The sequence below is a fragment of the Hemibagrus wyckioides genome, linkage group LG05 (genome assembly GCF_019097595.1).
Source record: "Hemibagrus wyckioides isolate EC202008001 linkage group LG05, SWU_Hwy_1.0, whole genome shotgun sequence".
NCBI lineage: Eukaryota > Metazoa > Chordata > Actinopteri > Siluriformes > Bagridae > Hemibagrus > Hemibagrus wyckioides.
In genome coordinates, this window is record NC_080714.1 from 20,473,958 (window position 1) to 20,497,089 (window position 23,132).

At 39.4% G+C, this 23,132-nt stretch overlaps 2 protein-coding genes across 4 annotated transcripts; both read right to left on the reverse strand.

The window, feature by feature from the left end:
• Positions 1-591: 591 nt before the first annotated feature.
• tuba5 (tubulin alpha 5) lies at positions 592-4,416 on the reverse strand. Of its 2 annotated transcripts, none has more exons than XM_058390028.1 (5): positions 4,257-4,416; positions 2,396-2,618; positions 2,100-2,248; positions 1,309-1,989; positions 592-1,148 (listed from the first exon to the last, which is right to left on the reverse strand). In XM_058390028.1, exons 1-5 carry the CDS (start codon positions 4,257-4,259, stop codon positions 855-857), a joined length of 1,350 nt encoding a protein of 449 aa, XP_058246011.1. In that variant the 5' UTR covers positions 4,260-4,416; the 3' UTR covers positions 592-854. The 2 variants fall into 2 exon arrangements, with proteins under 2 accessions (XP_058246011.1, XP_058246009.1); XM_058390026.1 differs by lacking the exon at positions 2,396-2,618 and adding an exon at positions 2,671-2,896 and having other exon boundaries at positions 4,257-4,404.
• A 2,511-nt stretch (positions 4,417-6,927) lies between these two features.
• Positions 6,928-20,804, reverse strand: LOC131353300 (kelch-like protein 12). Of its 2 annotated transcripts, none has more exons than XM_058390244.1 (12): positions 20,496-20,804; positions 19,029-19,278; positions 16,401-16,554; positions 13,187-13,404; positions 11,945-12,094; positions 11,307-11,421; positions 10,724-10,830; positions 9,705-9,900; positions 9,132-9,290; positions 8,813-8,911; positions 8,532-8,718; positions 6,928-8,278 (listed from the first exon to the last, which is right to left on the reverse strand). In XM_058390244.1, exons 2-12 carry the CDS (start codon positions 19,209-19,211, stop codon positions 8,152-8,154), a joined length of 1,695 nt encoding a protein of 564 aa, XP_058246227.1. In that variant the 5' UTR covers positions 19,212-19,278; positions 20,496-20,804; the 3' UTR covers positions 6,928-8,151. The 2 variants fall into 2 exon arrangements, with proteins under 2 accessions (XP_058246227.1, XP_058246228.1); XM_058390245.1 differs by having other exon boundaries at positions 20,481-20,804.
• Positions 20,805-23,132: the final 2,328 nt, after the last annotated feature.

Consider the following 23,132-nt stretch of genomic DNA (forward strand, 5'->3'; position numbering starts at 1 on the left):
CAAATTAACAAAGCTTCTAGATGAACAAGTACAGATGTCCTGTTTTAATACTTTTTTTGCACTTGTTGAGCTGGAACAGAAGAGGCCGTCACTTACTGACTCCAGCTATTGAAATGCACATATATGAGGATTCTGACTAGCTGAATTTCAATCTTGCTACCAAGCAGTAATACCAAGTTCATTTTGTGATGTACATGGAAAGGTCTTTCAAAAACACTAGCTTAACTCACTCATTTTTGGTATATTGCAGAGTGAGGTAGGTCAGTCAACATTGGGTCATTTCACAAGGATGTGTCCATGCTTGAAGTTTTATTGATGTTAACATCTTTTAAATGAAGGAGTGTAGTGTGTGCACATTTTGGTATAAATGCATTTGTAGCTACATACTGTCTGTACCTTAACAGTTGCGTTTACTTGCATATGAAGTACCTGTTCTGCACTTTGCTAGCTATTAAACAGTGCCACATGAATGACTATCTTCATTGGAGTTGTGTGACAAATAATGTGCAGCCATAGACAGTACAGCAAAACTAGACTTGTCTAATCTTGTTTAGAAGATTCCAGATTTTTAAAAACAAAAAAAACCCCACATCATTCAAAGGGAATTTATTCAGAAACATTGCACAGCTGGTAGAAACATACCCATGTAGACAGGTAGCAGTGTTAAGAACAATGCCAAATAAAACCAAATTATCTTTGGTAATTCAGCAATTACTTGAACTCTGGAAAAGAAATGTAAATGGAATGACTTGCACTAACAATAACAAACATGGAAAAAAAGACAGACGTTAGTTCCCTTCCCTTTTGGGACAAGCTGACAGAGGTAAGTGCTTCTACCACTAAATTCCTGAAGATTAATACTCTTCTCCTTCCTCTTCATCTTCAACAGACTCTGTGCCAACCTCTTCATAATCTTTCTCAAGAGCGGCAAGATCCTCTCTGGCCTCGGAGAACTCACCCTCCTCCATACCCTCACCCACGTACCAGTGCACGAACGCACGCTTGGCATACATCAGGTCAAACTTATGGTCCAGACGTGCCCAGGCCTCAGCGATGGCCGTGGTGTTGCTCAACATGCACACGGCTCTCTGCACCTTTGCCAGATCTCCTCCAGGAACCACTGTAGGTGGCTGGTAATTAATGCCGACCTGGGGGTGAGGGACATTTGAAAAGGTCAAATTTCATACAAAATTCCATTAACCAATTCTGCTTATAGAAAATAACCAAATAAATTTCCATTGAAAATATAAATCCACTTCTAATTCAGATTTTTATACTAAGCAATATACCATACCACCATTCCCTCACCTTGAATCCAGTTGGGCACCAGTCCACAAACTGGATAGAACGTTTGGTCTTTATGTTGGCAATGGCAGCATTCACATCCTTAGGCACCACATCTCCACGGTACAGCATACAGCAGGCCATGTACTTGCCATGGCGTGGGTCACACTTCACCATCTGATTGGAAGGTTCAAAGCAGGCACTTGTGATCTCAGCAACAGACAGCTGCTCATGGTAGGCCTTCTCAGCTGAGATGATTGGAGAATAGGTGACCAGGGGGAAGTGGATTCTAGGATATGGCACCAAGTTGGTCTGGAACTCGGTCAGGTCAACATTGAGAGCTCCATCGAAGCGCAGGGACGCTGTAATGGAGGACACGATCTGGCCAATGAGCCGGTTCAGGTTGGTGTATGTTGGCCTCTCGATGTCCAGGTTGCGACGGCAGATGTCGTAGATTGCCTCGTTGTCCACCATGAAGGCACAGTCTGAGTGCTCCAATGTGGTGTGTGTGGTGAGGATGGAGTTGTATGGCTCCACAACAGCAGTAGAGACCTGAGGTGCTGGATATATGGCAAATTCCAGCTTGGATTTCTTGCCATAGTCAACAGACAGGCGCTCCATCAGCAAGGAAGTGAAACCTGAACCAGTGCCTCCACCAAAACTGTGGAAGATCAGGAATCCTTGGAGGCCAGTACATTGGTCAGTCTATGAATCGAAATGCAGCCGAGAAGGGGAAAAAAAATTCTTTACATCCCAAAAATTACAAGTGAAACCCAAGTAGTAACAATCCTAAAATGCATTTTCTCTGGACTTACCAGTTTACGGACACGCTCTAGAACCATGTCAATGATTTCCTTGCCAACAGTATAGTGGCCACGGGCATAATTATTAGCTGCATCTTCCTTCCCAGAGATGAGCTGCTCTGGGTGGAAAAGCTGCCTGTAGGTGCCAGTCCTCACCTCATCTGCAACAGACCAATTGCAAGTTTAGTTAATCACACTCATTTACTATTTTACAAAGGGATTTTGACGTTAATTTGTAAGAAAATACAGAAAGACTGATTTATGGCATTTAATTTCCATTTCCTCTACCACTGCTCATACCAACTTACCAATGACAGCAGGCTCCAGATCCACAAACACAGCTCGTGGCACATGCTTTCCAGAGCCAGTCTCACTGAAGAAAGTGTTAAAGGAGTCGTCCCCGCCACCAATGGTCTTATCGCTTGGCATATTGCCATCAGGCTGGATACCATGCTCTAAGCAGTACAATTCCCAGCATGCATTGCCAATCTGCACACCAGCCTGGCCCACGTGGATGGAGATGCACTCACGCTGCACATACACACAAAGCAAGAGAGGAAAGACAGTTAAAATGGCTGCTTACCCACCACAGTGGGCTCCAGGTCCACAAATATGGCCCTGGGTACATGATGGCCTGAGCTGCCTGTATTGAAGAAGGTGTTGAAAGGGTCCTGACGGGAATAGGACATTGATGTGGCTTCCTGCAGCACACCATCAGGTCCAACACCATGCTCCAGACAGAAAAGCTCCCAGCACGCGTTACCTATCTGAATGCCAGCTTGGCCCACATGGATTGAGATGCACTCTCGCTGTAGGCCAATAACAGCAGCAAATCAAACTCTTTGCTGAAATTCAAGCCTCCTCATTTAATTACATTCTTTTTATTTGATCCAGACACAATGTACTTAATGCAAATCTACAATATACAGAGACATGGCAAGGTTGGATTTGGCATTCCAAACCCCTGACTCGAGGACGGTGTAATGGGAACAAAAGATCATAAACCAGTGTGCTAAAGCCTGTCTAAAGCCATTTAAACAAAAGCTACAGCTCAAAGAATATTCCACACATTTATTGTGCAATGCTTTTCTGAGCATATTTCAGATCTTTTACAGGGCTGATCATTGAACAAGTAAAGGATTTCAACTAACGCCTTGCTGTTCAATCTAGCCAGAAACACAGGATTGCTATTGAATCAAAAGCATAATTTCCCACAAATTTACACGTTCACTTGGTTGAATTAACAGGGTTTTTTTAACAATATAACAAACTTCAAACTGTCCTATTGTCAGTGTAGAACGGGATGGCAATGTGGCGTGCCCCTTTTATTGAAAAGCATGCGTGTGAAGGGAGGCGGACAAAATGAAGGACGGAGGTGCGGAGCGCGTGGCGCACACCTCGTGCATTAAAGCCTCACTTCCTGTTGAAAGAATGTTAGAGAAAAAAAGGCGTTGACGAACCATTTTTATATATTTATATATATATATATATATATATATATATATATATATATATATATATATATATTTATATATATATATATATATATATGCCTCATTTATGCTTGTAGTTCAAAAGCTGTTCCTCGACGTCAAACTGGCCTGGGGGCAAAGTCTGTCTTTTACATGCAACTTCATGAAGAACAAGGAAACGGCTGTGACGTCCAGTTTAAAATGGGCAACAGGAAAGGAGTCGGCAAAACGGCACACCCCAAACCTCAGTATTGCAGGTAAAAGTCCAACAAATTTGACTCCGACTTCTGATCTTCCTCCCATCCCCCAATCTCTTTACTGAAGGCCCTCAGACATTCCGCCAATTCCTCCAGCGAACTATTACAGCTCAGAGTTACACAACTTAAAGAAATTGGTGAAAATGACCAACAAAAAAAAAATCCTAATCTTAGATACACCAGCATCGTCTACCCGTTTGTATGGATTATGACCAGGCTTGTTTTAAACTCCTATAAAAAAAAGATGTATAACATTTATTTTTAAACAATGCATGTCAAATGAAAGTCGCACAAACCGGAAAAATATATTTCTCTGCGTCTCGCGCACTCTTAGGCCTCAAGTAAAAATCAATCAAGCAGTTTTGGCGCCTTTTCTACCTCAAACCAAAGATAAAAGAAGTTCAACAAGAAATGATCGTCACAAAGAAAACAGAACTTACCATTTTGGTTTAGTCGTGAATAAACTCTTTCGAAAATGCAAAAAGAAAATGGGTGAATTATCAACGCGAAAGGCGCGGAAAAAGACTTTTGGCTCCGTTGACTATAGACGCGTTACGTGTCCCCGCCAACACAGCAGTATGAAAGGCAGCGCGCGCGCGTCCAGCCTTTATGCTGTGCACGCGGAGGGGCGCCTCCTGTGCAGCTCCGTTATTGGCTCACTGCAACAGCGCCAGCCTGTCCGGCCTGCTATTGGTGTAGGCAAATAATCCTTTTAAAAAAGGAATTTTATTTCGTTCCGCAATTACTTACAAAAACAGATCATAAAATACATTTTCAAAACGTCCAAGCGACGTTTTAACGCTTATATTAGCGTTTTACTCCAATTTTTAGGCAGTTTGGGCGGAAAAGGGGCGGGGCACACTGAAAGTAAAATTTCCTTTTGAACTCAGGTAGGTGTTTACTTTTCCTGCGAATTTTCAAACCAGCCTATCAGAAAGCTCTGCTAACACTGAACAGTGCTATAGGAAAAATGGACACTTATATGACCAAAGGTATATGGACACCTATATTCTCCAAAAACATACACATCACACATACACTATATTGCCTAAAGTTTTGGGACACCCCTCTAAATCATTGAATCCAGGTGTTGTTTTTCAGGGGTTGGGCTTGACCCCTGAAAGGAACTCTTAATGCTTCAGCATACCAAGACATTTTGGACAATTTCATGCTCCTAACTTTGTGGAAACAGTTTGGGGATGGCCTCTTCCTGTTCCAACATGACTGCACACCAGTGCACAAAGCAAGGTCCATAAAGACATGGATGAGCGAGTTTGGTGTGGAGGAACTTGACCGGCCTGACCTCAACCCCATAGAACACCTTTGGGATGAATTAGAGAGGAGACCTGTGAGCCAGACCTTCTCAACCAACATCAGTGCCTGACCTCACAAATGTGCTTCTAGAGGAATGGTCAAAAATTCCCATAAACACACTCCTAAACCTTGTGGAAAGCCTTCCCAGAGGTGTTGAAGCTGTTATAGCTGCAAAGGGCAGGGCAACTCCATATTACATTCAAGTTAGGGCTTTGGTAGGACCCACTCGCACTAGAAAGAATCTTTCCTTACATGAACGTAATGAAACATCTCCTTACAGAAAACTTCACCACATAAACCGATACTAGCTCAGTCATGAGAGGAATTTATTAACCTTCATTTTCACTTATATGACATGATAAAACTCTTAAACTGATTAACCACACCACTCTGATAAAGACCTGATACCTGGTCCTGCATTAAATCCCCGTTTTCCATTTTATTACATTATTTACCTCTTAATATTTCGCTAAAGCCACAGACAAATGGTTTAAATCTACTATTTAAATAGTAGATTTAAAAAGCAAGTGATTAAGTTAATAAATCCACGTTAATCCAATAAAGTTCTGACCTCAACCCGATAGAATACTTTTGGGATGATTTAGAGTGGAGACTGCGACCTTCTCGTCCAACATCAGTGTCTGTAATCTGCTTCTAGAGGAATGGTCAAAAATTCCCATAAACACACTCCTAAACCGTGCGGAAAGCCTTCCCAGAAAAGCTGAAGTTGTTATAGCTGCAAAGGGTGGGCCAAATCCTTATTAATTTCATCTGTCTGTAAGGGCAAACGCCCCAGTTTTGGCCTGGGTCAGAGTCTCCACTCTAAATCATCCCAAAGGTGTTCTACCGGGTTCAGGTCAGGACTCTGTGCAGGCCAGTCAAGTTCCACCACACCAAACTCACTCATCCATGTCTGTATAGATATTGCTTTGTGCACTGGTGTGCAGTCATGTTGGAACAGGAAGGGACCATCCCCAAACAGTTCCCACAAAGTTTGGAGCATGAAAAATGTCTTGGTATGCTGAAGCATTAAGAGTTCCTTTCACTGGAACTAAGGGCCCAAGCCCTACCCCTGAGAAACAACACCTCAATTCAATGAGTTGGAGAGGTCTCCCAAAACTTTGGGCAATATAATGTATCTTGTGTGAATTGAAAGTTTTCTAGAATGTCATAGATGTCAAATCTTATCCGCAAAGGGCCAGTGATTTTCATTCTAATCAAGCAGGAGACACACCTGATTCCACCAGTTATTTAACTGATCTTGACTTTCAGTAGACTCAGTTGTGGCTTCTGCTCGGTTGGAATGATAACCTGCATTTACACTGGCCCTTTATGGATAAGAGCACCTTCTCACATACTGTTCCATTATTCAATCACTTGGTTGAGAGAAAACTGATTGGAGGTCATTCATTTCTATGTGGTTGGAAAATTTCCAGCAGTTACATTACAGACACTTTTAAGAACATGGGGTAATTCAGTGCCAGAATGTTGCTACACCTCTATCTTGAATCCTCCATCATTTAAGTCCATCTTTATACAACATCCTGGCTTCTTCATCAATATGAGTAAATATCATTTTATATGTCAATCATTCAGACTCATTGGATGCCTGAGTTATGGCCCTGTGTCTCTCCATCACAATAAACTTACCATGCGTTTGGCCTAACTTTAAATTCATTTGGTAAACAAAACTTTTGAACTTTTAGCTAGTTTTCTCAATCAACAACTTTCATACACAGTCACTGCCGCTTCATATTTCAACAGTAAATACATCAACATACAGAATCTGATCATGGCTCTCGTGCAATCCGTTTGGGACTTTAATGAGACCAGTAATGTACATACATTTAATCACACTTGGTGGTAAACTATTCAACTTACAATTATGTCAGTCCTGGCACCATACATATTGCAAAACATTACACAACAGCAAATGTCATTGGCTACTCATAAAAATGAGCATATATGTTCATAATAATACAAATAATTAACAGATATTCAAGATCTGTGTTAAACAAACATTTAAGTAAATCCATACATTCATTCAGATTCACGTTTGAAAGCACTTCAACTTAAAACAAAAAAGCTTAATGCACACTACATACATGATCGTGATGTTCATTCCATGGCAATCCCAATCATTTAAAGGTACACCAAGTAACTCTCTCCCCTGCATATTCTTATTACTCATTGCTAGTATCTTATCTAGCAACAAGGGTGGTAACATAACTGGATAAGGCTTAAAACGTCCTTGATTAAAAATAAGAAAACCATATCGCACACACCTAGTAGTGTTAATATTTCTTTAACATTTATTCCTTTATACTTCCTGTACCTTTAAATGCGAGGCAATGAGTGGGGTTCTTACTTCTTTTCAGATAGGCTGGGAGAACAAGAAAGAAGGAAAAGACAGTGAAGACATATTGGTGCCAACACAGAAACCTTGTACATTGTTCATTTTCAGCCAGAAGCAGTGATGTCTTCCTTTACAATAGTAATATGTCTTTTCAATCATACATTGTATTCTTATGTAGGATAGCCAGAAGACTTGTGGTGTGATGTGTTGAAATATTTGCCCATGCGTAAGGGCAATAAGGTATAAAAGCAGCAGCCGCTGAAGCACACATTATAGTGTTCTTCTGCATTTTTAGTCTTTAACGCATCAGTAGTTTAAAATATTGCACGTTTTTAGACTTCATCCACATGAACCTCACAGATAATCTTAGACTCCACAAAATCACAGGATAATGGATGGAGAGTACAGACATTTTGGCAGACAACACAGTGTGCCCATCACAAATATGGCAACACAACTAAGGTCTGAAGTTAAAATTACGCAGTAATAACAAAACAGGTGTTCATGTTATCTGTGTTTCCAGGCTGCTTCCTCCTCCATGCTAATACACGTGGCACATAGTCATGGCAACTTAGTAGACCAGTCACCGGCGTCAGCTGCCGATCGATACTCTAAAAACCAATCCCATTGAGTCTTTTCCTATTTTGTTTCTGGCAGCCATATGTTCATTTCTCTCTGAGCACACAAACCCCTGCATCACAGCGTTGTGTAGCCATGGAGGTCACTACCTCCCAACTGTCTAGTACAGGATCGTAACACTCGATACTGCTGAGCAGGGAGTTGCCATCATATCTGTCAATGGGGTACAGAAAAGATAATGCAAGAGGTTTAATTTGACTGCACCTGTACTATAAGTAAGGCATGAAATCAGAAAGAAAGTCATAGATTATATGGAGCATGTGCAGTACAAGTCAATGTCAATTAGAAAGAGTGTATTTGCAGCAATTTGAACTGTATTCAGTCTTACTGTCAGCTGCATCACATGCATTATGTAGTGTTTGTCTAACTGAGCATGTCGGGCATAAAAACAAACTAATCAACAAACCCTGCGATGGCGTACAGTCGTCCCCGAAGCACGGTGGCTCCAACATAGCAGCGTGGAGTGGTCATGGGTGCCACAGTAGTCCAATAGTCTGTCCGGATATTGTATACTTCTACAGAGGACAGATGAGCTGTGCCATCAAACCCCCCAACTACATAAATGTGGTCATTTAGCAGAGCCACCCCTGCCCCTGCAACACAAAATACAAGCAATACAAACATGAAAAAAAAAAAAAGTTTTCTATAATGAAGCAAACAAAAGGTCAGAACACCATAAAAGCTTACCTGAACGTTTGTTGGCCATGGGAGTGACGCTGGTCCAATGACCAGTGTGTGGGTCATAGCGTTCCACTGAATTAAGGATGTTCAAACCATCATAACCACCTGTTATCATATAAAAACAATATAACATAAATATATACCACTTTTGTATTGGGTATCTATGCCCAAGAGTCAAAATGTAATCCTCAATCACAACAATATGTATTATTTTTTGATATTCCTGATGTTGCAGATGTTGTCAATTAATATAAGTGATGACGTTTTACCTTTCCCATTATATCCTTATCAGACTGAACTTCTGCACTGTAAACATGCTACATACCCAAGCAGTAGATGAGTCCACTGGCCACTACAAGCCCAGCTCCTTCTCTAGCTGTCTGCATATCCCCCAGCATGCTCCACTGATCAATGTTCGGGTCATATCTCTCCATGCTGGTGTGCCGCCGACTGCCGTCAAAACCCCCAGCCACATAGATCATATCTGAAAAGGAAACATGGAGTCAGTTTATATTCTCTAATTTCAAAATACATACATTAAGTTTAAAAATTCTCTAGACAAAAGCAAACTGTTACACTGCTTTGAGTTACATGGAATGGAATAATTACAAACATACATATGTATGCTTAATTAAAAATTCTTCTGATGCCTCTCAAGACATGCATATGCTTTTGCAAATAACAATAGGTTTTTGTAGTGGATCTACAAACTACAAATGCTTTGGGCAATCTCCCAAACTTACAACATTCCATGTGGCAATAAGAAACTCACAAAACATGTAATAGACAAGTCTAACTGAATTTGAATCTGTTTCTATTTTACACTGTAGTATGACTGCACTTATTGCAAATTATTAGCCTTAAAAAAGATCGTTTAAGAGATGAAAGATTGTTCCACCTCCTAACGTAGTTGCTCCTGCCAGGCCTCGTCGAACATTCATCGTGGCAACAGTGTACCAAACTCCATCTTCATCTGCTGTGTAGTCCAAACACTCAACTGAACTGAGACGTGACCGACCATCGTAGCCCCCAATCACATACACGCGGTCATTGAGGGCGACAGTGGCAACATAACGCCGTTTTCGTGCAATGTTCTGTATAGGGAGGAAATTTAACAAAATATTTGATTCAAAAACAATAAAATGTAATGTGAGAATATGCAGATTGAGCATCTGGAAGTTCTATATAACATTAGAGAAATAATGCGTGGCTTAAGGATGATTTACTCATGAACATTTTCATTTGATACCAAATGATATTAGAGAAACAAACATCCAATGTAAAAACACAGTTCCTTTTCCTTCAGAAAGGTTGTGGTCTAATTTTTAAAACATTTTGTATTATGAACATAGCACAATAGTCGTTTTGAGTTCACTAGCACATTTGCCTTGTGAGCCTGTGTTCTTGAGATAATAATTAACTGATGTCAGAGAGGTACTCTTTATTCATGGTACTGTCAATTTCCCTATAATTAAAAAAGCTATTCCATTCTTTCAAGTGCAGCCCATTTCACATCATCTAAAGTTTATTCTGATCTAAACTTCCCATATTGTCAAAACATAATACAGAAGTTTCTTTGACAAATTTCTTTCTCCTTTTTTACCGCCTCCTCTCTCAGACTTTCAACTTCCAGAAAGACAGGAAATGCAGCACACAGAGCAATGAAAAGATAATAGAGGATCGTATGACGACAGCTTCGCCCTCTGGCATGTACTTCCCATGTGAAACACGCAGTATGGAATGTTTTTAAAGCACCTTATGGTTTTCTGACACCTGTAATGCTTTAGCTACACATTTATAATAATGCCTTTTCTGCTCATACCACTGCATAAGTCAAAAAAATAAATAAATAAATAATTATTAATTAAAGAATGTGTCATGCAATGGATATGAACAGTCCCAAAAAAAATCACTCACAGGAAGAAAACTCCACTCCTGGGTTTTGGGATCATATTTCTCCACAACGTCAATGGGTGACTGCTGACTGCCAAACCCACCAATCACCAACAGCACTTCTTTGGCACCTGAAAGCAATAAACTTCACTTAGGGTTCAGGATTTATTATTTTTTTAATCAAGGCTTGCGCTGAATTTTCTTGCATAAAGAAAAAAAAAAAAAATACTATATGGCCAAAAGTATGTGGACACCTATGTGTGCTTACTGAATAATTCCAATGCACATCTAGTCCCCCTTTGCCTGGCAGGTTGTTCTACAGCAAAGTTAGTACAGCAAATGTCTTTACGGACCTTGCTTTATGCGCAGGGGTACTGGCATTCAGAAGCATGCTTGAGTCAGGCCCGTTAGCTCCAGTGAAGAAAGATCTTAATGTTACGAAAACAAAACTTATGAAAACATTCTATATAATTGTGTGATTCTTTGCGGCAACAGTTTGGGGAAGGTCGACATATGTTTTTGGACAAATAGTTCATTTACAAAGTTTACTTCTGCTTTTACAAGAAACTTCCTATTGAATGATGCCGGGCTGCGTGCAGATACAGACCTAGTCTGGGTTGTGTTCGAGGCCCCTGCATTTCACTGCGTAACTCGGGCCTCAGGTGAAATTTCTTGGCTTCATCCACAAGGTCTCGACAGGCTAGGCTACAACGAATAAGAGGCTAGAGAAAGAGGAAGAGAGAGTGAGAGTGAGAGTGAGAGAGAGAGAGAGAGAGAGAGAGAGACGTCAAGACACATTGCAACAGCAAAACCACCTAGTAATCACACACCTGGTTACAATCTCATTGCAGGCTAGCCAGTATCCTCAAGGTATATTTTAATACTATTTCAAAGCCAGTGGAATATAACTAATTTTGTTGACTAGTATGCAGTTATTAATAAATATATACCAGCTCAAAAGTGGGCCTTATTAAAGCCTAATTCACAAAATGTAATTTTAGATTACCACAGTTTATCAGGACTTGCAGGAATCATGTCAATGGGATGGAAGCTCAAACTTCCCCCACCACCACCCACTGTACTAGGTGCTTGTAATATTTTTTACTATTAATATTCACTTAGGAATGTGTATTATCTATGGGCTCTCACCAGGGACCACTGGACTAAGAGGTTGACTATGTGCAAAGACTAATAAAAGACAGCAAGGACTAGTTAAAATGATTCAAACATGGCAGAGAATCTGACCTCAGAGTCAATGACGTCAGTGATGTAGCGTGGCGTGAGCAGAGGCATGCGCACGAATTCTAGCATGTCCGCCAGGTATGGCTCTCGTTCTTTCCTGTTGTGTTTTACCCAATTTAACACCGCTTCAAACACTGGCTCCTCAGAGTCCACCTAAGACACACATGTGCGTGTGCACACACACACACACACACACACACACAAACACACACACAAAACAAATTAAAGCAAATGAAGCAACACCACTGAGAGAAACATAGCTGTGGAATGTGAAACTGAGAAAGGTCAGACTTTATGTAAGCAAGCTCTAACACCAGGCAGTCAAGATCATAAGATAACTTTCCACTGAAATAATGAAAATTGCATACAAGCATGTGTCACGTTTTTAGGCTGCCCAATATACACAATGTTCATGATCATATGGAAAAAAAAAACAAAATACACTTTTGAGTAAAGTTGAAGACTGTAAATCTTATCTAATTGGTTACAATTATGCTTTAAACAGAGGGGAAGCAAACACTACTAGGAGGAAGAAAGTATCAGTCAAACGTGAATGCTAGCCACAGAAGAGAAATGGGTCGAGGAACACAGGGATGTATGAAGTAGATTTACAACAGGTCCACACTTGCATTTCATGCTAGAATTTGTATTTTTTTTTAAAACAGACAGACAGATTCAAACTTGTGGACCACTTCCACCACCTCACACTGTTAAACTGGCCTGAACTGACTACCTGTGTTTGTGGTTTGTAATGAAGCAAGTATGTGCCAGCTCATATGATGTCTCAACCATCTTAAGTAACTGTTGTCCTAAACTGTACAGCTTCTACAATGTAAATTTCATACATCAAACACTGCATACATTAAACTCTTTCTACAATTTGCCATTATCAGTTATTTGCTAAGTGTTTTAGAGTCATGTCTAGACTTCTGATCTACAAACCCCCAACTACAGGTATTCTCCATGATTGAAAGCGGAAGTCTGTTCCTGTATCTGCTTTAACAAAGGGCCACTGAACAGGAAGGATTGGTCTTTCCCCAACAGCACAAGCAACAACAAAGAGTTAACAATCCATGTGCAGTTTTTAAAGGGTGCAGTAGTTGTATTCATGAGTTTGTGATAGATCAGCAATCCTAAGGTAAAGGCTTTTCACATATGATTAACACCGATACAGCAACTGTAGGCGTTAACTGCAAAACCTATTGAGAACCCCATGCTCACTGCACTGCACCGAGTATTCGCTACCTGAATTTCATCACATTTGATGAGCTTTTCCACTTCACTCTGACTGAGGAGCATGAACTCTTCATGTTGCACCACCTCAGAAAAGTGCTTCTGGGAAAAAAGCTCTGCTGCCTGCATCAGATCGACGCAGTTATGTGTCTCTGCAAAATCTCGGATGCCCAGACAGTTGGATGGGTCTAGCTGACTGTTGAGAAAATCACAGCAAGCCCTCTTCACACCTGAAGAAGGAGAAAGAAAAAATAATGAGGTATTAAAAAAACGAGCACAGAAGAGGAAAAGAAAGAAGCAGAAAAAAATGAACAAGTAAAGCAAGAAAAAAATGAAAAAAGGAACGACAATAAGAAAGAGAAATATGCTTTATTCTTGGATAGCCTTTTATTATACAGAGGCTTACTAATTCACACACGGTATTTGATTATTGCTAGGCATAAGTACAAATAATACACGAGTATGCCCAAAAGCCCTGTTCTAGAGACAGCAAGGAAAACCAGGGAAAATCAGAGCCCACAACATAATGTACCCAGACTGGCAGTATATCAAAATAAAACAAATGCGTCATTCACTGTGTGCAGTATTTACCCAAGTAAACTTGTGCACCTTTCCAAGAGAACACACATCAACAGAAGCAAGCGCTACTGCCAAATGTGCTTAAACTTACCAAAGGCAAATAAGTAATCTTTGTGCTTGTAGCAACCATTAGATTTTATTATAAGAATATAAAATATTTGCTTTCCCTAATAAAATGGCATATGATTGATGCGTTCCATGCGATGTTGAAATTGTAAGTGAAACGGTGTGCTACCTCACCTGCACTGAACTAACATATAACAATTCCATTAAGGCAAACATTTCACAATTTCAACACGCAAATGAAAAGTGGTTAAACAGTAACGATAGCTTGCAGTGGGTCATTTCCTGTTGTTTGCTCAAAAGCACAGACTTGTGCTGATCTCCATCATGCAGAGCCCCCTGTGCTTCAGAACAAAGAGCTCTGTGCAAACAGATCACCTCCAGCAAGCAGCTGAGCACCATGTGGCTGCCGTTTTCCCCTTAACGTCCCTCTAGATGTGCATTATTTTTTGTAGCACAAAGACAAATAGAAATAGAAATACAAATTAATGCACAATTTAGCCTCTGTATACACAGTATTAAACATCAAATATTTAAGCTCACTTAAAAATGGACAGAGCCAGCTGTTTTTCCAATTCCCAATTGTCCAGTTTCAATGAGCCTGTGCCCAGTGTAGCCTAAGATTGTTGTTCCTGGCTGAAACTCGATGTGGTCTGATGCTGTTGTAGCCCATCTGCCTCAAGGTCTGGCATGTTGTGTGTGTAAGATGCTTTTCTAGCAAGAATGCTATTTTTTATGCAGGAAGCCTTCCTGAATTCTCTTGTGAATCTGTCTAATTGTATGCACTGAGCTGCTGCCACATGGCTGATTAGATATGCAATTACATGAGTTTTATGAGATTACATCAATGAGTAAGAATCCTATTAAAGTGGCCAGTGAGTGTATATTGTCATAAGGAACAGCTGTGAGATATGCTTTGTGTATTATGATGAGAATGGGAAGAAGAAGAAGCACATTTATGAGCGACTGCATGGCTGGTCTTCACATTTTCATACAGAGTAAGCTGAGTTCAGCTCAGCTCAGTATTTAGCATCTGTATTCGGTACGGTCTACTGTAAATGTGATCTGTTCACCTGAGATAGGTGTCAATATAAGGTCCGAACGGGGGCAAACTGAATGAAACACAAAGTCAGAGGTGACATGGACTGCACTCAGTGAGGCACCTCAGCTTTAGTTTGTGATGTGTTCCCTTGCAATGATGAATTCACTCTGCTGTGTGCAGTAATTTAGAATCAGCAGATGGATGCAGTTTCAAACAACCTTTACACAAGGTTGTAGCCCAATGTGCAAATCTGGAAGTAATTTGAATGCTTAGAGCATAGAATTGTTGCTACCAATGATAGTATGTTCCAAAACACTAGCAGTAGGCTTTTTCAATGGATTTTAATAAAAAAGTGACACAGTGACTCTCAGTTCCCAAACTAAAGGTCACGACCCCACTTGGGGTCACTTGATTTACAACTGGGTTTATGAGAAAAACTCATAATTTCCTCTTTTATACACTGACCAGGCATAATATTATGACCACCTGCCTAATATTGTGTTGGTCCCCCTTTTGCTACCAAAACAGCCCTGACCCATCATGCACTGTGTATTCTGACACCTTTCTATCAGAACCAGCATTAACTTCTTCAGCAATTGGAGCAACAGTAACTCGCCTGTTGGATCGGATCCCACGTGCATCAATGAGCCTTGGCCGCAAATGACCCTGTCGCCGGTTCACTGTTGTTCCTTCCTTGGACTACTTTTGATAAATACTGACCACTGCAGACACCACAAGAGCTGAAGTTTTGGAGATGCTCTGATCCAGTCGTCTAGCCATCACATCAAATCCTTACCCTTGCCCATTTTTCCTGCTTCTAACACATCAACTTTGAGGACAAAATGTTCACTTGCTGCCTAATATATCCCACCCACTAACAGGTGCCATGATGAGGAGATAATCAGTGTTATTCACTTCACCTGTCAGTGCTCATAATGTTATGCCTGATCGTTGCATAGTATGTTGAGAAACTAACATTGATAATAAATGTGTGTGTGTAATGTGAAATGTTATCCAAAGTCACACTCAAATATGTCTTCACTATCCTGACAAGCTGCACTAGTGTAGCTTGTGAACACTATTACTAAATACTAACAATAACTGTTTTTCTTATTACAGTTAACTCGCTCTGAAGTGCTGCCTAGTAAACATAGCTTTTAAATCGTCCTGATGTATGTTCCACTGTATATTTAAGTATTTCCAGAAAATTTTAAAGTGTGTGAATATCAACACCACAGACTTGCTCATTTTGATAAAAAATTATACAAATTAAATAGTACAAATTATCATTGACTCATGCTGCAGTGTTATGTAGGGGAAAATAATTCCTGTCTATATCTCATGTCTAATGTTCCCTCACTGCTTGTTTAGACTGCTATAAATTCTGTATATATTTCTATACACAGTTAGGCTGGAAAAGCAATGATAGCTTCTGCGTCGTCTTGTACCGACAGGTATAAGCACCAGCAGCATAACCAAAAGTATGTGTGGTGGGCAATGTTCTGTCACATGACCTCAGGAAGCCATTTTGTGAGTGTTTACCTTTAAGCTGGAGCAGGCAGGCAGCAGGAAGCAGCTCCTGCACATTCTCTACAGTAACCAACACTGTCTCTGTGTAAACAAAGTCCAGCAGGATCTCCATGGTGGCGGCTGTGAGACCCTGAATATCCACAAAGGACTTCCCTTTCTCTGCCAGCTAGAAGTGAGAAAGAAGAGAAGCCAGTTGTTAAAAATATACTATACTTTATAGATACTTATACAACACCACAGATAAACTGAGAGATCTAGTGAGAAATCTAGTGAGGGGATGAGCGTTTATCACAGCTGTAACATTTGACAACAGGATATATAAGGAGTGAGAACAGAAGCCGAGTTGGCTCTTGAACGTTCACAACAGAAAATCTAACAATAAACTGTTAAAATTCTCAACCTGTCATTTATTAATACATTAAACATTGGCAAATCTCAGAGGTATGAGTGGAAAGATTCCCCCATCTACGTTATTTGAAAGCCGAGTACATCATTGCTCATGTTATGAAAATAAAACCTTTCATTCCTAGAAACTTTGTGTCATTAGTTGAACTGGAAAACAGGTTACAGTGGAAATGTTTTTGGGAGATACATTTGATATGAAAAGGGTTTCTCTGAGTAGGTCCACTTTTAAGGGGGAAAAAAAAAACAAGCACATTTTAAAGCTTTGGCTTACTAATAAACATAAACCTCATGTACAACTCATAAACCCTACCTGTATTGTTTTCAAATAAACAGCAAGTTATAGAAAAGTGGGTCAGTTAAACAAAGTTATGAACCACAACTGAGCTTTAACCACGTTTCCAGAGGCTACATTCTTTCATACCTCACAAACCCACAAACATCTTTCTCTAGATCTTCGATGTGTTTCATGCCTCTTTGCATGTCATTTGATAAACAAACATACCTGACACTAAAAGCACCCATTTGCAGCTGCGTTTTTATTGTATAAGCAACAAATTCCACGTTACTATATCATAGCATAATAAACAGCATTAGACAATATATTCATGCGTTGTAGGATTATACATCATTTATATTCTGTATTCCCAATTTTACTGTATTTCTTGTGACCATATTTAGTGTTTTTACAAAAATATGGTCCTACCATGATCTTTGTCAATGAATGCTTATTCACATTACTCAAATTAAGTTAAAAACAAGCTACATATCAGCAACAAAAACTTGCTGAGAGTAAATAAATAGATATAAAAATGTTAAATTGAGAAAAGACATTTAAAATAATCTAAGAAAAACAAAATATAAATACAAAAATATATAAGAATCCAATCCTAATTTGCATATTGATGAATTATTTGTTTTTCCTATCATTAATAGTCACATAAATTTTATTATATAAATATACACCGATCAGGCATAACATAATGACCACCTGCCTAATATTGTGTTGGTCCCCTTTTTGCTGCCAAAACAGCCCTGACCCATCATGCACTGTGTATTCTGACACCTTTCTATCAGAACCAGCATTAACTTCTTTAGCAATTTGAGCAACAGTAGCTCGTCTGTTGGATCGGATCACACGAGCCAGCCTTCACTCCCCACGTGCATCAATGAGGCATTGCTGCCAATGACCCCGTTGCCGGTTCACCACTGTTCCTTCCTTGGACCACTTTTGATAGATACTGACCACTGCAATTTTGGAGATGCTCGTCTAGCCATGACAATTGGGCCCTTGTCAAATTCGCTCAAACCTTAAGCTTGCCCATTTTTCCTGCTTCTAACACATCAACTTTGAGGACAAAATGTTCCCTTGCTGCCTAATATATCCCACCCACTAACAGGTGCCATGATGAGGAAAGAATCGTGTTATTCACGTCACCTGTCAGTGCTCATAATGTTATGCCTGATCAGTGCAAATATTTAATATTTAATACATAAACATATTTTATGTTTTATATGTTTACTGACTGTCCAATAATGAGCGAACTCTCCAAACCAGAGCAAACTGATTTCCTGTTCTTTGGTAAACACACTACTTAATTATGCTTCTGTGGTTCTATCAACACAAAACCTTTGAATTGCTTTCTTGGTTTATTTCCACCGATCAGATGTTCCTTGGCATATGCATTTACAACTAGCAAGCTGTTTATACTGTAGCCTTTGAGTAAAAAAAAAAAACAAAAAAAAACAAACACTGTGGTGCATGCAGATGTCTGAACAAGACGATGCATCTAAGATGACCAATGTCTATGTAAGCACAGGGATCTCTGCTGTGCCACAGCTTTCTGTAGTTTTTTCCAGGAAACATCGTCCTAAAAAACTCACTCACCATAAATGGGAGATAAGTAGTCTATGTTTTGCTATGAATGACAGATTATTTGACTATATTCAAAAGCTGCCAAGCAGACAGCTCTATGTGGTCTGACACATATGAGGTGAGAAGAAAAAAGGGGAAATATGGGTGTGACAGTGTAAATGCTTTCCATCACATTGTGATGCAGCTATACGGTCTCAGCATGCAAGCCCAAGAGTACAAATAGCATTTAGGTGATTCTCACCACCCCTAGTGGTTAGAAGAGGTGAAACAGGTATGAACGCTGAAGATTTGTATTGCATTAAATAGTCATTTCAGATCTACACTACAACATGGGGTCAGACATGCCTATCCTTTGCGCTTACCTCACTAGTGAACATGGCACAGAAGTAATCACTACAGGCGGCCAGCACAATGCGGTGGGCAGGAAAGTCTGTGTTCTCCACTCTCAGGGTGATGTCACACAGAGTGTTGCTCTTCCTCAAGGCGTTCATGGCATTCAGGATGGACTTGGCGTGTGAATTGGTCATGATGTCCTTGGGCGCCATGACAACAGGCGACGGAGGGGAACGACACTTCCACAGGCAGTGCAGGATGGTGAAGTATGTTGTGGATCTGTGTACATAAAATAAAATATATCAGTAAAACATATCAATTCTTCTCACATGCATTGTGAGTACAGCTCAGTGTAAGATGCCCCAATTTCGCTTCATCTATTTTCAATATAATACCAATGTCTGAGATTAGATCTGTGCTGAAGCAGGTTTTAAGACAGTAAGTTATTTCCCATTTTCATACAAGATCTACACTGGTTTGTTTATTTTACCATCATTAAATCAATAATTGTAATGGAAAACATGTCAAATTCAATCCGATTCAATCTGATACTGATCATCCTGGGTGTGAAGCAGGAATACACCTGGGATCGGTCACTATACAATTTATCATAGCCAATTCACCTATTGCTCTGTTTTTAGGGAGATGAGAGGAAATCCATGAAGATGTCTACAGAAACTTCACACACACATTAAACCCAAGAAGTCCTGGACATCAGCTAACAGACAGAACATCTACAGGTACCAGCCAAGCAACACCATCACATTTACAGTGTCTGAAAGGGTTTATTTACAAATAAAAAAAAAAAGGTAAAATATATTTACATGGTCTGATTTTTGCCTGAACATTTCTGTTCATCCTTGAGCGGACCTCATTTTATCTAAATAGTTAAATAAACCAATTTGCCTATGGTCCTAACTAGGTAAATAAAAACAATAAAGCAGTGCACCAATACACCAGTGACAGGATAATAATTAATGACACAGTCAGTAAGGCATAGATTTAGTCTTCAAAACAAAACAGCTAAATGATAAATATAAACAAATATAAAATACAGAAATACAGTCTTTCTAGACTGACTGTTTACTAAGTCGTGTCCTAACTTGGCTAGTTAGCTGGCTACTCAGAATACTTGGCCATTTAACGGTATACTGTTTAATATGAAGCTTATGACGTTAATATCACTGTTCAAGGCCTGAGGCTTTACCATGGCGCAAATGACATAATAAACATTTACTGATTACAAGTAATCAGTTAAACAGAATGCAAGCAGTTAAGCACACAGCAGGTCCTGTCTCTGATGGACATCAGCTTAGCCTGTTAGCCAAAGCTATCTACCTGACAACCTACATGCCGCTACAGGCTAGCCTGTTGCTAGCCATCTACATGAACCAGACAAGTGTCTAATTTAACAACAAAAATAAATTGTATATCTTTAACAGCTACTTTGGTTATATCATATGAATAAATAGCAGACCCACATTAGTGATACACACCAGTAAGACCAGAGAGAGACACACACTCCGTATCAAGTGTAAATGTAGCTAAAAGCCTTAGCGCTACACCATCCGCCCATAGAGCTTCATATTCCAGCACGACTCATCCTCTGCCCAAAGCACGAGCTGGATAAAACAACACCTCCTGGACAATGTAATGGAGTGTGTATTCTTCTCTCAATTCTATAAACTTTTCCAAGTGAAAATTCCAAGGAAAAGGAGGTAAAAGTTGGTGCAAGTGGTAGTGAACGGAGCTGCAACTTCTCCTCAGCCAAAACACTGCACGTCACTACGTAACGAGATGAAGGTAGAAACCGAGGACAGCCTTGTGAACGGCGCCGCCATCTTTGAGAGGTCAACCTTTTTTTTTTTACCGCCATCTTTGAGAGGTCAACCTTTTTAACCGCCATCTTCGAGAGGGCAACTTTCCACCGTCATCTTCGAGAGGACAATGTCACTACTCGATTGGTACCGGGAACACGATTTGTACTGCGCATGCGCAAATACACAACTTATACAATTATAACATTGTAGTTTCGTCATACTTCAGACAAGAAGAAGAAAAAGGATTTTGTTTCAGATCCCAGACAAACTAATGCAGGAAAGATATGTTTTTCAGTCAGTCACTACAAAAATAAGAAAGTTAGAACACTTGAAATTGTTAACCCTGGGTCATCCTAAACCCTGGATAAATGAAATCCTGGGTTAACTATAATCACATTTCACACTGCTCATACTATACCTGGGGTTAACTGTTAGTCCTGGGAATTAATTAACAGATGATTCACACTGTACATTCCTAAACCCAGGCTTAACGATGTTATTTCCGTATTTGTGGTGTCACTGTCGCTGATTGAACGAACAGCAGGCAATCTTTTAACACGACGCACGTTTCCTGTTACTGACGCGACTTGAGCCTTGCTGTTCAAATTCTGATTGCCTGTCTATTGCCAAGTGTCCAGCAACAAGCAAACATCACTTCAAAAAGTGGTGCTATCACCGCTTTCAAGTTACAGGTGTGAAACATTTCTTTACGCGGGCTTTAAATGCAGTGTTTAGAACGACAATAACCCTTATATCAACAACGCCCTTATTTCAACAACTTACTGACTGTTCCCCATGTTAAGTCTTACTGGGATGCTATCATTCTTAACTTGCCAAAAGTTTGGACTCTACCGTACACATATATTTTAACTAATAAAGTAAGAGAAATTTCTTTTAAATTGCTTTATAAATACTACCCCGTTAAATCTTATCTTTCCCTAGGGTTTAAAAAGAGCACTGACACCAACCACTCTTTCTGTAATTCCTGTCCTGAGACAACTGTACATTTATTTTGGACATGTACTTATACTGAAGTGTTTGGTCTGATGTCCTTCATTTCTTTCATTCAAATCAAAATTCGCCAAATATTTCTGCTTTTCTTTTAAAGACATTTTTTTTGTAAGGAAGGGGAGAGTGACAAATATTTTCTAATAAATTTTTATCTTTATACTTGCTAAATTCTATATTCATAAATGTAAATTTACTAACAATAAACCACTCTTAATGGTGTTATGAAAATATTATAATATAATATTATAATAATATAATATTATATTATCTCTAACCCTAGGTCTTTAAATTTTATTTATTTATTTACTTATTTATTTTTGTGCCCCATTGCTGCTGTTGTCTGGACCCTTGTATGTTATTCTTGTTAAGCCCACTACTGTTCTGTGTTTGTATCTGTTTTTGATTCAATAAACTTCAAAAAACAAACAAACAAACAAACAAACAAACAAACAAAAACATACTTCAGACAAGAAGACGAAGCATTTCCGCACATGCGCAGTAAGAATCGTGTTTCCGGTACAGATCGAGTAGAGACCGGTAACGCACCTCTTCTTCTTTTGTTTTTGACGCATTACAGGATTTTCGTTGTAATTAGCGCCCTCTTCAGGACATTTCTGCTATAACGGTTAATAGGTTTCTCACGTTCTTTGATGGGAGTATGGAACAAAGCCTGTATATCAAATTCTACATCATAATCACGTGTTCTTCAAAAGATTCAACAAACATTTCCATTATAACTTTCCTTTCTCTTACTTCCTTTCACACATTTGAGCATCTCTTTACTTTACATTATTTGCTTTGTATTTGTTGCATCCAAATGAAGCATCATAAACTAATTGGACAGTGGTCAGAGGTTACTGATGGTGGTTTTTTCTCTCTAAAATGTTAATTAAAACAAATCCAGAATCGATATATTTCTGTAAAGTTGCTTTGTGACAATGTGCGTTGTTAATATCGCTATACAAATAAGATGGAATTTTATTGTAATTAATGGTTAATCAGTTCTTCTAACATTAAGGGGATATTCTCCAAATCATACAGTGCAAACAAAACACAAATGATATGTTCTCACAATGAAAACTTTCCCGGAAAACCTAAAAAAATAAACCGAAAATGATTTATTCGTCTTTAGTAAATAATAACTAAAAAGAACTAGAAAACTGAAAGTAGCTAGGTTAACAAAACAGGTGATTTTAATGGAGTCTGAGAAGGCACATTATGACTTCGCAAAATGAAATAGGAGCAAATGGGAGCATGTGAAAGTAGCATTAGTAACAAGTTGTAAATTATCTCCTTTTTAAT